The sequence below is a fragment of the Cricetulus griseus genome, chromosome 6 (assembly GCF_003668045.3).
Source record: "Cricetulus griseus strain 17A/GY chromosome 6, alternate assembly CriGri-PICRH-1.0, whole genome shotgun sequence".
Lineage (NCBI taxonomy): Eukaryota > Metazoa > Chordata > Mammalia > Rodentia > Cricetidae > Cricetulus > Cricetulus griseus.
In genome coordinates, this window is record NC_048599.1 from 35205723 (window position 1) to 35220731 (window position 15009).

At 43.0% G+C, this 15009-nt stretch overlaps 1 protein-coding gene across 2 annotated transcripts in view; it reads right to left on the reverse strand.

Annotated features, from left to right (window-relative positions):
• Window positions 1–1374: 1374 nt before the first annotated feature.
• Window positions 1375–15009, reverse strand: part of Pcsk2 (proprotein convertase subtilisin/kexin type 2) — a 231502-nt gene continuing 217867 nt past the window's right edge. For both annotated transcript variants that reach the window (XM_035446952.1, XM_027421639.2), the window contains 2 exons: window positions 13284–13511; window positions 1375–1861 (listed from right to left, as the gene is read on the reverse strand). In XM_035446952.1, coding sequence (XP_035302843.1) covers window positions 1375–1861; window positions 13284–13511 — 715 coding nt within the window. The remainder of the gene's footprint in view (window positions 1862–13283; window positions 13512–15009) is intronic.

Genomic DNA, 15009 nt, shown 5'->3' on the forward strand with positions numbered 1-15009 from the left:
GAGTGAGAAGCCAATCCTTGGGTGGGGCTACCAAGTGACAATGGGTTACTGTGGTAATAACTGGGAATAAAATGGTGTCTTTTAAGGTTGACAGCTGTTTTCTATTTGGGAAGCTTGTTAGATATTCTCATGGATTTGAGTTGCCAAGATGACACGAGCTTTCCTAAAACAGGTCATCTCTTGCTTCCTTCTGGCCTCCAGCTATGGGGGATGAGGAGGCACATATGTCTCTTAGAGAAACAGGCTCCTTGTAACCTTAGGTCCACTTGAATATGGCCACTTGTGTCTTCTGATGTACCCCTTTCATCTACTGGAACAGTGGCCCATTTCTCCAGTACATCAATGAAGTGAGAGAGGGAGGAGATGCTGCACTCCAGTGAACTTTTGGGAAATCAAAGCTCAAGGGGGGGGGTGTGTGGATAAAGCTATGGACAATAAACCAAAACACAAAACAAACAAACAAACAAACAAACAAACCCTCCTGACTCTTGGTTGTGTCACAGCCAGGAGGTCTAAAACAACTCATGAAAAGGAATGCCCCTGGTTCTAAAACCGGTAAACTGCCTCTTGTCAGACAGCTGCTAGCCACGCCTTGTAGTTCTCTCTCTCTCTGATGGCTGTGTAAAGAGTACTAGAAAACTGAGGCTGTGTGGATGAACTCTGTGGAAGAGAGGCATTTTTGGTTGCTCCAGTTAATTCTATCCCAACTCAGAGAAGCAGCGGGTGACAGAAGAGCCACATGTTTCAGTTCCTGGCAGTGCAGGAAGGACACAATTTGGGTATTGGTGGTAAATTTCCAGTGCTCATGCCTTTTAAATTTCCTCACCCTGTCCAGTATTTAGAATTCCCTAGGGACAGCATCTTTTTCATCATGCACCTCAATTTTTATCCCTGAATAGTCTTGCTTAATTCAAGCCACCACCCACCCCTGTGCTGGAGCTGTGGAGTTCACCCTCTGTCAGCTTGCATTTCCGTGCTATGTAACAGCACTTCAGCCGAGACCACATTCTTGAGCTACTAAGTGTGGCTTTTTAGATGCATTCTTTTTTCTTCTCAGATATGAAAAAAAAATTGAGGGCAAAGATGTCCCTGTTTTGTTACAGTGTATCACCCATTTACGTGACAGAAATAAAGGTCGAGTCACACATAGGACATAGATGTTGGTAGGAACGCTATATTTGGGCTACAGAATAAAAACGATTGCTTCCATTGTAGTGAAAATAACCATTGACAGTGAGCAAAGCTGCAGACCAGGCTGGGGTTGCTTGTGTGGGGGTAACAGGAAATGCTGGGTGGCTGGTGGCTGCCAGAACTGTGGAGCAAGGACAGAGGCAGAGACAGGGAGGAGGGGGTGGTGGAGACAGAAGCATGGCCCTAGTTTTTCCTCAGGATACTTTGCAGACTCCTCTCCACAGCTTCGTCCAGCTCCTCCTCCAGCTCTTGCTTCTTGGACATGGCCAGTTTAGACTGGTAATCCCTCACCACCTGATCGATGTATGGGGCACTTTGTGTGCCATGTAACATCAGGGTCCATTCCTTCAGCAACCCCTTCTGTGGCGCACTGCCCACAAACCCCAGCTCCAGGGTCCAGGTCCCTCGGGCATCCTCCCCCCAGGTATGGGTGGTCATGAAAGGCCACTTGTCAAAGCCCACCTTGGAGTCGTCATCTCTTGGACGCCGGCTCAGCAAAATGGACTTGGTGCCCATGGGGGAGGTCATGTTGATGTTCAGGTCTCCTCTCCTGGTTGCATTGACTGTGATGACAGCTTGGACATGCTCGAGGTAGCGTACAAAGTTTTCTTTTCCCTCACATGCATTTGTTTCGAGGGTCAGTACCAACTTGCCAGTGGGTGGTATTTTCCTGAGGACAGAGAGGAGGAGATTTTTGTAAGGGAAGGTATGCATGACCCGAGAAGGGGTTTCAAGACACCATCTGTAGCAGGGAGAGAGAGTGCTTTTGGATTAATGATGGCTTGGGTTTTGATTTTCACATCAACTGTGACTCTGAGCATAGAACCTTCCCTGTAAAGGGGAGGTAGCGCTGTTGATGTCCTTCTCACAGCTAAGGCCCCTCTGAGCCACCTGCACGTAGCCTGACCACTTCAGCTATCTCCCCTGCCAGAATCATGGGCATCTGCTCAGCCTGTGTGTGCAGGAAACCTGAAGGTGTCAGGGGTTGAGTTCCTCAGGGGGGAGTCCTCTACCAATGACTGAGAAGATGTGTCCCATACGTGTTCTCTGGCATCCCTATTTCTTAGGAGAATGACTCAGTGTCCCAAATTGGCAAGGTCTTGTCTTAGGCCCAACTTTAGGAGCAACTCAGATGGAGGCAAAAGTTCATAATGACGTTCTTCATTTTGAAGAGCATTTAAAATTTGTTGTTTGACAATTTCCTACATGTATATACAATGCAATGTATCTTGATCCTATCCACCTCCCCACTCCCCATCCTACTCCTCCAACATGTCCACCTGCTTTTACTTTCATGCATTAAAAAAACAACACCAACCTACTAAGTCCAATTAATGCTGCCTGTACATACATGGATGTGGGGCCATCCCCCAGAGCGTAGGTAACCTACCAGTGGCCACACCCTGAATAAAAATGGCGGTTCTTCCCAGAGTAGTCATCAATTGCCAGAAACTCCCGAGGAAGGGGCGGAGCCCACGGGCCCTCTCTTATCTTTGCAGGAGTGTTAAGGGCGCCAGCTTGGGCAAATTGCATGCAGGTGAGAACAGCTGCCGTGCATTTATGAGTGCAATGGCTGTGTCAAGGCCAGAAAACAGCATTTCACACCACTCTGGTTCTTTCTTTCTTTCTTTCTTTCTTTCTTTCTTTCTTTCTTTCTTTCTTTCTTTTTTTCTGTCCTCTCTTCCCCCATGTTTTCTGAGTCTTGGGGATTTGGTATAAATGCCCCATTTAGGGCTGAGCACTCAGTAGTCACTTATTTTCAGGACTTTGTCCAGTTATGAGCCTCTTTCTGCATTGACAGAGAGCTGCAAAAAGAAGTTTCCATTGTGTCTTTCATTTAAAGTGCTATGGACCTTGATGAATGGCAGCTACTACTGATTTAATGGTTCCTACAGACTGAATATTCCTTATTGCAGGTTCTTGGGACTAGAAGTGCTTTAGATTTGGAATATTGGAACACATGCTTACAGATAGTGAGATACTTTGGAGAAGGAAGCCAAGTCTAAATAGAGAACTCATGTGTGTTTCATATACTTATATGCCATCCTGAAGTACTCATAAATAATATTTTTATTTATGCAGTGATGTTTTGACCAGAATCTGTCACATGAGATCCAGGGCCAGATTTTCCACTTATGGTATCATGTGGAATCTTGGAGTATGTTGGATTCTTAGATTAGGAACACTCAACTCTTCTACCACTAAAAATGCTGAAGTTGGTTTAATTCATTCTAATGAAAGATCTGATGACTTTGGGAGTATGTTTGACCAGTTGGAGACCCTGGGATGGGGGTCGGCCCAGCCTTCTCCATGCCACCCTTCCTTATAGTGCACCTCCTTTCTGAAGACTATCTTTGAATGTGCAAATCCTCAAGCTCCCTGTACTAGACACAGGCTACTTGAGGACCACATGTTGTGATGGGAAGACTACAGAGTTTGGGAACACACTTATTTGGATTAAAATTTAGCTTCTACACTTACAGGTCATGAGAGATTGAAAAAATTATGTGTTTGAAGTGTGACTATTGTGGGTTGACCTTGTCAGGTTAATAACTGTATAAAAGCACCAACTGCAGTGTCTGGCTCATAGTATGTGTTAGGGCTCTTCCCTGATTCCTTGTCTATGGAGTATCCTTCTACATGGCTTTGCATTTGAGCTCCAAATGATACCTACTTATTTGTTTTTAAGGAGAGATAGGTATTTTAAAACATGTATCTTGCAGAACACATCTATAAAAAGATGCTTGTCACATACAACCAGCTTGGTGTCAAGCCTGATTCTGTAGCATTCTTGGAACCATGATCACATGCCTGAGAGGGTTTTTAGATGCACACACTGTGTTTGATTAGTAAAGGCACACTCTCCTGAGCAACTTGAAAACTGGGATGGTTAACAGTGGTTGTCAATTGACAATTAACATTGGCTCTACAACCACCTAGGAGACAACACTCCAAGCACATCTGTGAGGTAGCATTTAGACTCAGGTTAGCCTCTGACAATGTCTTTGAGGAAGTATCTTGATTTGGTTAGTTGCTGTAGGTGGGGCCATTCTTCTGGATGGAGACCCTGTGCTTGCTGTATTATGAGTACTGGCATTCACCAGTCTCTGCTTCTTGACTATGGGTGGAACTTGACCAGGTGCCTCAAGATGCTGCTGTTGTGACTTCTCTGCCATGATACACTATAGCCTTGAATGATGAGCCTAAAGAGTTGCTTTGGCTACTTTATCACAGCAACTGTAAAAGTAACTCATGTATAAAATATGTGTTTTCATGAGTGTGTTTTATGGAGAGCCACAGATGCTAGGAGAAGTGGCCTTTTGGGTCTAGGCTCTGGAGAATTTGTTGACAAGCAGTCATAAAACCAGCCTTAGAAGTCAGGTTATATTCACATGTGTATATAGAGTGTATTTTTAAATGACTGGGTTGACCCTGGTCTATAGAGCTGCCTACTGTGGAGGAAGTGTTCTGTACCTGTGCACTCCAGTGCAATAGGCACCGGCTACATATGGCATCAGGACACTTAAAATGAAGCTAGCATGAGTAAAGAGCTGAAATTTTGCTTTACAATTTTAATTTAATTAACTTTTTATTCATTGATTGGATAGCTATTCCCGCATATAAGAGGTGGAAACTTTTTGTTGTTGAATTTGAACCTGATAAGGACAACAATATCCAGGATAGTTCTTGTGCTTCTGTTTTTATGGTCATCAGTTTTTTTCCTGGCTCACAGGTTCCGAGAAAATGTAGATTTGGCAGTGTAGGATTTCTGGCCATCCTTTTGAAAGGCTCTAGAATGGCTGGAACCTTAAGGTATTAGGGAGATGCTACAGTCTGCCATGGGATTTCTGTGAAGATAGGAGCAGGTCTAGAAGAAGGTGGTACCTGAGGGGCCTGGGGTTGGCAAGGAATGATGTGAGGAAGATGTGTGGTATGAGTTTGAACATTGTATTCTAATCCTACCTTGTAGTCTGGGCTCCCTTGAAAAGTTCAATCAGGAAACCCACAAGCCAATAAATTAGGATGCTTACTGTAATAACTGCCCTTGATGCCACAGAACTCACTCATTATCTGATGAATGCAAATCATTATTAGTTGGGTGTTTTTTTGATTATCTAAGAATTAGAGGTAGGACCCACAGCCAAACATTAGGCAGAGCTTGAGGAATCCCTCAGAAGAGGGAGAGGAAAGATTGTAGGAGCCAGAGGGGTCAAGGTCACCACAAGAACACGGCCCACAGAATCAACTAACCAGGGCTCACTGGGCTCACAGAAACTGAAGAGACAAACAGGGAACTTGTATGGGTCTGACCTAGGTCCTCTGTATATATGGTACAGTTGTGTAGCTTGGTGTTCTTGTGGGACTTCTAAGAGCAGGAATGGAGGCTGTCTCTGACTCTTTTATCTGCTCTTGGGACCTGTTTCCTCCTCCTGGGTTGCCTTGTTCAGCCTTGATATGAGGGCTGATATAGTCTTATTGTAACTTGTTATGCTACATTTGGTTGACATCCTTGGGAGGCCTGCCATTTTCTGAAGGAAAACAGAGGAGGAGTAGATATGGGGAAGAGGTTTGCGTGTGTGTGTGTGGGGGTAGTGGAGGGGATTAGGAGGAGAGTAGAGGAGGGGATATATGAGAGAAGAATAAAGAATAAAAAAAAAAGGAAAAAAGAGAATCATAGGTAGGAGAGCCACCTGAGATCATTGCCATTGTTCCCTGAAGAGTTCAGTATGAGAGCTATCTATTTAACATTTATTTTATATACATATCTAGAGATGAGGTAGAACACATGAGAGTGTGTCACAGGTTATGGTAGGACACCATTTTACAGGAGGAGTATTTATTGATGTCCCCAGCATCTGCGGTCCTGGAGCAAATCCTCCACACACACTGGGGATAACTATATTTTTAGGGGTTTCTTATTTCTTTATTTTTTCTCCTTACTTGTATTTTGATTTTACTACAGTGGCTGCAAGTCATTTTTACAAAGAGAAAATAGAAAAAGAAAGTTAATTCTAGATGGAAAAATAAGATCTGTGCTTAGGAAGCATTAGTTAGAAGTTAAAATAGGAGGTGGCTGTGGAGTAGATATTTTGAATAGTCACAGAGTCTCTGTTCTTAGGCCGTGCTCTGGAACACCTTCACCAAGACCTTCCAGAGCAGCTGGCATTACAAGAGGAGATGCACAAAAGCCTGGTGCTCAAGTCCTATGAAGAAAACCTTGGGGGTTTGGGGGGTGACTCACGTCTTTATCCTCTTGTATATTGCTTTAAGCAAGCAGTCAGTTGACTCCTGCCTAGAAGAAGCATTTCTCAGTGTGCCCCCTGGAATGCATATGCCATGGATCCTCAACTGTATGATTGTGATTCTTTTATTGCTCATAGACAACAGCCACACTTTTTTTTTCAAGGGCATTAATTGCCTACAGTGTTGCATTTGTGAGCACTTCCAGTGGGGCGTTCATTTTCTGCGCATAACAGGGTCAGGTGCCCAGTGACCCACACAGGAAGACACTGTGAGTCAGAAGTGCCATGCAGGGCTGCACAAGTGTATCAGGACAAAGCACACTCTTTTTCTCTCCTCCATGCCACTTCTGACGTCCATATCAGGTTTTAACACATTTTTCCAAAATCACCGGGAATTCAGTTGCAACATTCTCTCAGCTAGAGGAGCTGCGGCGGTTCCCTTGGGGTAAACAGAGGGTGGGAGGTGTGAGTCAGTTGACTCCTGCCTGAGCTCAGCGCTCCTCTCTGTGCAGGTGATGGGACAGCAGAGTTCATTCTGTTCTTTGCACATGGCTGGCACAGCTGGTCACAGCCGGTTTCTTTTCCCTTTGATCCTCCTTGAGCACCTTTCACTGAGTCTCTTGATAAAGTTCTTTAGAAAATTGCTTTTCAAATTGACTCCTTCTCTGGGAAGATAAATGCCCAGGAAACCCATATACCTGACAATCACCACTCTTAGCGATCTCTCTGCCTTACGAGCTGTTTTTGTGCAGCCTGAGTGTCATGGGAAGTGGCAGTTGTGGAGGCTGTTCATTCCTCTATCAAAGCTCCTTGGAAGTGTGATTCCAGGTCATCAGGGTCTTCTCTGCCCAGTGACACTCTGTCAGCCCTGTGCTGCCCACCCAGCTTTCCTGTCCAGCCTCTGTGTTCTCTGAAGCCATGAAGCAATGCTGCCTGTGTGTGAGGGATGGGCAATGGCTTTCCAGCAACAGAAGTACAAGCCCAAGGCTGTAACATGGACTGGCTTAGGCATGCGCCTAGCCTCAAATTCTTGACACAGCATGGAGATGATATTATTAAATTGTCATTGCTGTTTGCCCTGTTCAGCAACTCTCCTGCCAAGGGGAAACTGTAGATGAGCCTTGGTGCTGACACTAGCCACTAGCCACTGGTGGCCACCGTCTGTGTAAACTACTTAGAATCAGATCAAATAGAAACTGTACTCAGTTGCACTTTTGCTATCTCTAGTGCTCAACACTCACCACTATTATTTTGGATGGTGAGATGTAAGACACCTCACCACCCATAAAGCCTCACAGCCTCCAAAATTCTCAAGAAATTATTTTAAACTCTACCAAGAAGCACAGTGGTCAAGGGATCTATAACTGACTTCAGGTACAGGTAGTTATGCTGAATAGGGTTGAGCCCTAAGTGTCCCAGGCAGATATGTGATGGGGAATGTACTGTGTATGTTCATCTTATTGATTATTGAATAAAATACCGTTTGGCCAATGAGACAGCAAGTTAGACAGGACTAGGAGTCAAAAAGGATTCTGGGAAATGTAGTAGAGAAGTGGTGATCCAGGCAGGAAGTGACATAGCAAGGAGACTCATATTTAAGCAAGAAGAAACAGGAAGTGTCCCCCTTTCCCCTCCTCCTCCAGCAGCACAATGTGAGCCACAGGCAAGAGAGGGCACCAGCGGAAGGCATCCTCTATAAGATAAGTCTTATAAATATATAGATAATTAAGATTGAGCTAGCAGATGAGAATCCTAGTCATTGGCCAAACAGCTTTGTACCTAATATGTCTCTGTATTATTTTGTCTGTCCACGCAGCGGGCAGAACTTGGGTGGCTGGTGGAGACCGCCCATGTGGCAGTAGGGCTCGGGCGGCTTTGACGGAAAGATTTATCGTAACAGATATGTGTCCCAGTGCTCTCTGTTCCTACGAGTCATAGTGATGAAGTCTCAACAATGGCAGTTATGGCCTTTTTTTTTGGTGGGGGGGGCAGGGAGGGACTACTCTATAGGTAGGTTTTCAAAAATCTCCAGGAGACTTACTGGAACCCACCCCCAGGCATCACCTCTTTCAGTTCAAACTCAGAGACATATATGGCTTCTACTCAGATCCAATCTTGGTCACTCAGTAGCTAGGTGACCATTAGCATGCCTTCAGCCTTCACCAGCTCATCTCCTGATCCATAAAGTTACCACTGAGCTCCCAGCAGGACTGCCACAGAGTCTGATATAGGGTCTGAGAGCACAGTAGGTCATTTGGTCGATGAATTAAGGTCAGAGTCATATAGTGAAAAGAGCTTGAGCCTTGCCTTTTCCTTAGTTCTGGTTTGGTCTCCCTTGACCTTGAAAATATTTCTCATGCCTTCTGCATCTCAGCCTCCTTATCTGTAAAAGGTAACAGTGATCGAACACATCTCCCAGGCCAATATTGGCTATATATGATACATGTAAAAGCTTCCAGGAACTTAGAGTAGCCATTTTTATCTCTTATATTCCAAGAAACTAATTTTTTACTGGACCTTACAGCCAAGTTAAGAATACAACTTGAGGTCTCTCAAGATTTAGCCTGATATTTTGCTGTGTTCTCAGCCTGTTTGTTTAACTTATCTCTAAGAGAACAGTGTAACAACCAATCTTACTTGTCTTGGATTTCCCATATAATCTGCTTTTACGGCTTAAGCTAATGGATAGCTTTAACCTTAAATTATCTATGCCCCTGGCCCAAAGAGCAATTCGTGTGCACTATGATAATCATTTGTTCAAAACAGTGAACAGATCAAAGGCAACCTTATACAACAAATATCTGCAATAAATGTTGGAAGCAGCATACAGAGGTTTTATAGAGACATGCTTGCAGTATTGAATGCTTTAGGGTCAGTTGAGGCGAATAACTTAATTCCCTGAAAAACTGTTAAAAATTTCTGTCAAGTATCTCTCATCCCTTCCTCATGTGATGCTGATTAATCAATACACACCAAAGCCCTTTGCCAGGGACACTTAGACATCAGGTAGGTATACACAACAATAGTGATAGTTACAGACACAGGACACAGACACAAATACAGATAGTCCAGTAACTATAATGGCAGACAGATGAAAGACACAAGGAGAGAACTGGGGAATTCAAACTTGGTCTCGCTCTTGGTTAAATCAATCCAAGGGGGAAGTGCTGATCTTTCTTTCCTTAAACGCCGATGCATTTGGTGCCACTGAGGCTGTCTTTAATGCATTGACCTGATGCAGGTATCCATAAAATCACTTGGGGCTTGTGCTTTTAGATGACGGTGGGTCTTCGTCAGAATCACCACACTAAATCTTTGCTTTCCTGTTCAGTATGGACTAAGTGATGCCTTATGAGATCATTGGATGGTTTATGGGGAGAGTGTGGGGGCTCTGTTCAGTGAGTAGGCAGTGAAGATGTTCATCCACGAAGGATGCTTACCCATGGGAGGATGCTCACCCATGGAAGGTTGCTCATCCAGGGAGGATGCTTACCCATGGGAGGATGCTCATCTATGAGAGGATGCTCATTCATGGAAGGATGCTCAAGCAGGGAGGATGCTTATTCAGGGAGGATGCTCAATCAGGGAAGATGTTCATCCATGGAGGATGCTCACTAACAACTTTATTTAGGGAGAATGCGCATCAGTGGAAGGATGCTCACCTATGGGAGGATGCCTGCTCATAGGTGGATTGTCCCCCATGAGAATATGCTAGTTAATTGGAGGACAAACATGCAAACCTTTCCATTGGAGGTTATCTTAAACTTCAAGTACAGATTGGGGTTCACACAAGAACCAGACAATTATGTCTTTCTGAGTCTTAAGAGATGATTATCTTGATTTTTGCTAAAGTGTGAACTAGGAGTGTTTGAAATAATGATGAAAGGAAGAGAGAAAGCTACATTGATTAGGTGCCCACCATGTGCCAGCTTTATACTCTGTGTCACTAATGTCTCTCAGAAGCCTAGTAAGGAAAAGAGGCATTAGATCTATTGTGCTGGTAAAGGATAAAAGAAGATGCCCTTCTGGAGCCCAAAGAACTCATGAAACGCAGTCATTCTCATGGGGAAAAAAGCCTGCATCTTAACTTTCACTAAAGTATAAGGGAGACTTTGCTTCTGTTTTGTTCATGAATGTAGGGCCTGATACAGAATGGTCTTAGTACTTTCTTATACCCTGTTGTGAGAGCTTCTTCACATCTTATATTGCATATGTTTTGCAGTAACCTTTTTAAAATGACAGGGTCTTGCTATGTAACCTAGGCTTTATAATTTTCCTGCCTCAGTCTCTCCAGTGATGAGATCACAGGGGTGTGGAACTATGCCTGTCTTTGCAGCGGCATTTCCCCAATCACTGCTCTGAATCACAATAATATATATATAATATATATATATATATATATATTATATATAACAAATTAGATGCACATTAGAATGTCTTATTTAATTTGTTTGTAGGGAAGAACATGCACTGCTTTATCACAAATTGACTTATCAAAACACTGCAGTGTTTTGACTTTCTTGATATTTTCTACAATGAGTTCAAAAACATTATATGAGATGGGTTTTGTAAATTCCATACTGCCAACAGGGTCAGATCACAAAGACTGGAAACTGGTAAAATATGAGGTGAGAAAGGTCAAAAGCTCGGTGGAGAGGTCTAAATTGGTGAAGTTTGGATTTGAATTCAGGGCTGGGTAACTGCAGAGCATCCAAGACCAAAGGGAAACAGAGGAGACAATACTATTTTAGTATGATTAAGTCTCATTAAGCTCAGATAAACATCAGAAAAGTCAGGAGTAGGAGGTGTATGAAACAGATAGGGAGGAGGATTTTTACCACCATTAAATGACGTACACCACAGAGTTGAATTCTTACAATGGAAAACTTAGCAGTGATCATGAATGAGTGATGAGGGATGTCCTTCTATATATATGTTTCTCTTATTGGTTGATGAATAAAACATTGTTTGGCCAATAGAGGCAGGAAGATAGGTGGGACTAGGAGATGAGGAGAATTCTGGGAAAGGTAGGCAGAGAGAGAGAACCCCCAGGATATGCCACATAGAGACCAGGAAGAAAGGATGCGCTAGGCATTCTCTGGTGAGTTAAGGGCATGTAGAAATACATATATTTGTAGTCATGGGTTAATAATAAAGAGGGAACTAGCCAATAAGAAGCCCTAGCCCTACGAGAATGAGAAAGGAAGAAGAGGAAGGATGCAGAGGTCATGAGGGAGCAGAAAGGTTGAGTCAGGGGAAGAATAGAAGAAAGGATATGTGATAGGTAGGGTTTTAGTTGTGGGGGGGGTGGTAGGGGAGCACGGGAGGGAGAAGGGAACTGGGATTGTCATGTAAAACCATCTTGTTTCTAATTCAAATAAAAATGATTTAAAAAAGAAGCCCTAGCCATCGGCCAACAGTTTAATAATTAATATATGTCTCTGTGTGTGTTTATTTGGGGCTGACTGTGGTGGTAGGACCACAAGAAAACTCTGCAACAAATGAGAGATCACTACATGCAACATTGTAGCTGCATATCAAAAATTTAGTGTTGAGCAAAAGAAATCAGAAACAGAAACACATATGTTGTCTGATTCTTGCTAAATTCAAGAACTGGTAGAACTAATCTACAGCGAGAAGAATAAGAACAGTGGCTGTAGTGGGTGAGTGGAAGGGAACACAAGGAACATTTCCAGGTGGATGGGATATGCCATCTTTCTAATGGGTGGTAGTTTCCCAGTTGCACATATTTATCAAAACTCAAATAATACTGGTGAACACATCTGCAATCCCAGCACTCTGGAGGCTGAGGCAGGAGGATTGTGAACTCAAGCCAGCCTGTACTATACTGTGATATCTTATTTTAACCCTGCTTCCTGCAAACAAGTACTTACATTCTGTGATTTTCATGGTGTCTATGTAATACAGAAATTATTTGCTTCATCTTACTGATGGATCAGTAAGGATAGAAATGAATTAAATGAAGCAGTTTCTCTAATGACCAATTATCTTGTCACACAAGGGAAATGGGATGGAGAGTAGCTATACTTGACCCAGTCAGTGGCTTCTGTGTGGAGAACTCATTCAGACTCCTCTAAATCATAGCCCACCTCATGCAGAATAAAATCAAGCCATTCCCTTGTCTCACAGGTAAGAGTGAACAATATTGGTAGTCCCACAATGGATCACTCTTCAACAGTCAAGATAAACTGCATACATTGAATGTGGTCAAACCTCACAAATACAATTTTCCACATAAGAATATAGATTTAAAAGAGAATGTAAGATTCTGAAAATCCCCCATGGAAGGCCTCACCCTCCCTGGGGAGCAGAAAGGGGATGGGATCTGGTGTTAGTGGGGAGCAGGGGAGGAGGGGAGGGAGAGGGAACTGGGATTGGCATTTAAAACAATCCTATTTCTAATTTAAATAAAAATGGGAAAAAGAGAATGCAATATAGGCTTCATTTATATTAGTATAGAATAGGCAAATTAATATATGACATTAGAATAGTGACTGCTCTTGGGGAAATGATGATGGAAGAGGTTAGAGGGTACCTCTGGGACATTAGTCATGTTTTATTATTGATCTTCATGCTTGCTATATTGGTCAAGCAACCCAGGTGCCTAAAAATAATGCTATAAACTGTGGGAATAGTTACAGCATAGGCTCTGAGTTGCACAACTGTGTTCTGGGTCATGGTCACTTTGCTGTTGTGCATCTCTATAGTCTTCCCCAGAAACTGGTTGTCCCAAATGAAACCCAGGCTGGTTCCTTTCATGGAGAGGGACTCTGGGTTTATCACCAACAAGGGTACCTTCCACATGTGGCAGGCATTGTCCCTACTTACTCAGGGTTCTGCACGGAGCCGCCCACACAATGGAATCTCTCAGGGACAGTTTTCCAGTCTTTAGCCATTTTTACCATGGCACCTGCATCAAGGACACCGTAGCCAAAAAGGTGATTAAATTCCAGGCCAACTCCATTCCGTCGCCACTGATGGACCTCATCATGAAGCTGGTTCCGCTTGGAGGTGAGCACAGTCAGATGCTGCATGTCTCTCCAGGTCAGATCCAGGCTGGTTATAGGAGGCAGAGTGCAGAGCAAAGATATAAGAGTGAGAAGGGAAGAGACACGATGACTAAGGTCAGTAACACTCAGGACATGTCCCCTTAGGAGAGTTTGGAACATCTGTGAACTTATAACTCAAGGAATGTGTTCATGCACTATCTAGAACCATTGTATATGTCAATTAAAATATTGTTGCCATTATTACTTTTAAAATGCATTTAAAAAAAACAAAAAAAACAAAAAAACAAAAAAAAAAACAAAAACAAAAAACAAAAAAACCAAAAAAAAACCCAAAAAAAACCCAAAAAAATGCATTTCAAAAGAGCATTTTAAACATAGATTGGAGTGTCTAAGATGGAAAAGATTGGTAATACCAAGTGTTGACAAAGATGTGTAGCAAATGGAGCTCATTGACTTTGCTGATATGTGTATAAGTCATTGAAAAGCAAGAAGGCTATATTTACTAAGGTTGTCCATGTGGCTGACACAGCCTAGTAATTCCTTTCTTCGATATGTATCTGGCAAAATATGTTCATGTTCAGCAGATATGTACCTAGCTCTAGATTGTAGTTCTTGTGAACATTCATCTTAGTAGAATGAATTTTTAAGGTACAACTTGTGGAATGTGGGATACTACACCAAAATGAAAATGAATGAATTGTGATTATTTCTGATAATATGTAGAAATATTTTTTTTCTTGAGACAGGGTCTCAAGACAGGGTTTCATGTAAAAAGACTGAGAAAGGGTCTCAAGACAGGGTCTCATGTAAAAAGACTGACTTCAAACTCTCTATGCCGCTGATGATGACCTTGAACTCTTGATTTTCCTATGTCTACCTCCTGAGCACTGGGATTATAGGCATATACTACCACATCATCATGTGGCACTGGGGTTTGAACTCAGGGACTTGTGTATGCTTGGCAAGTACTATACCTACTGAGCTACCTCCCCAGCCTTCTACAGACAAATCTTACCAACTATCACTAACTGAAGAAGCCAGGCAGAAAAAAGAATGCTCTGGTTGAGATATGGTTGAATGCATCCATTAGAGATTGCGTGTTGGAAGCTTGGTCCTCAGTGGGTCATTGATGGAAGATGGCAGGAGCTTTAAGAGGTTTGCGGGAGGGGAGAGGGTCACTGGGTGATGGGGGAGGTCCTTCTGTGTATATGATTGTCTTATTGGTTTATAAATAAAGTACTGTTGGCCAATAGGAAAACAAAGATAAGTGGGACTAGGAGTCAAGGAGGATTCTGGGAAAGGTAGGAGAAAGGCAGAGTCACCATGTGAATCTGGGAAGACAGGATGCTTGCCGCTGGCGTCCAATAAGATAAATCATATAAAATATATAGATTTATGATAATTAAGACTGAGCTAGCAGATGAGAAATCCTAGTCATTGGCAAAGCAGCATTTGTACCTAATATAAGTCTCTGTGTGTTACTTGGGACCTTAACGTGGTGGTGGGCGGAACTTGGGCGTCCTGGCGGAAAGTGCCTATGTGGC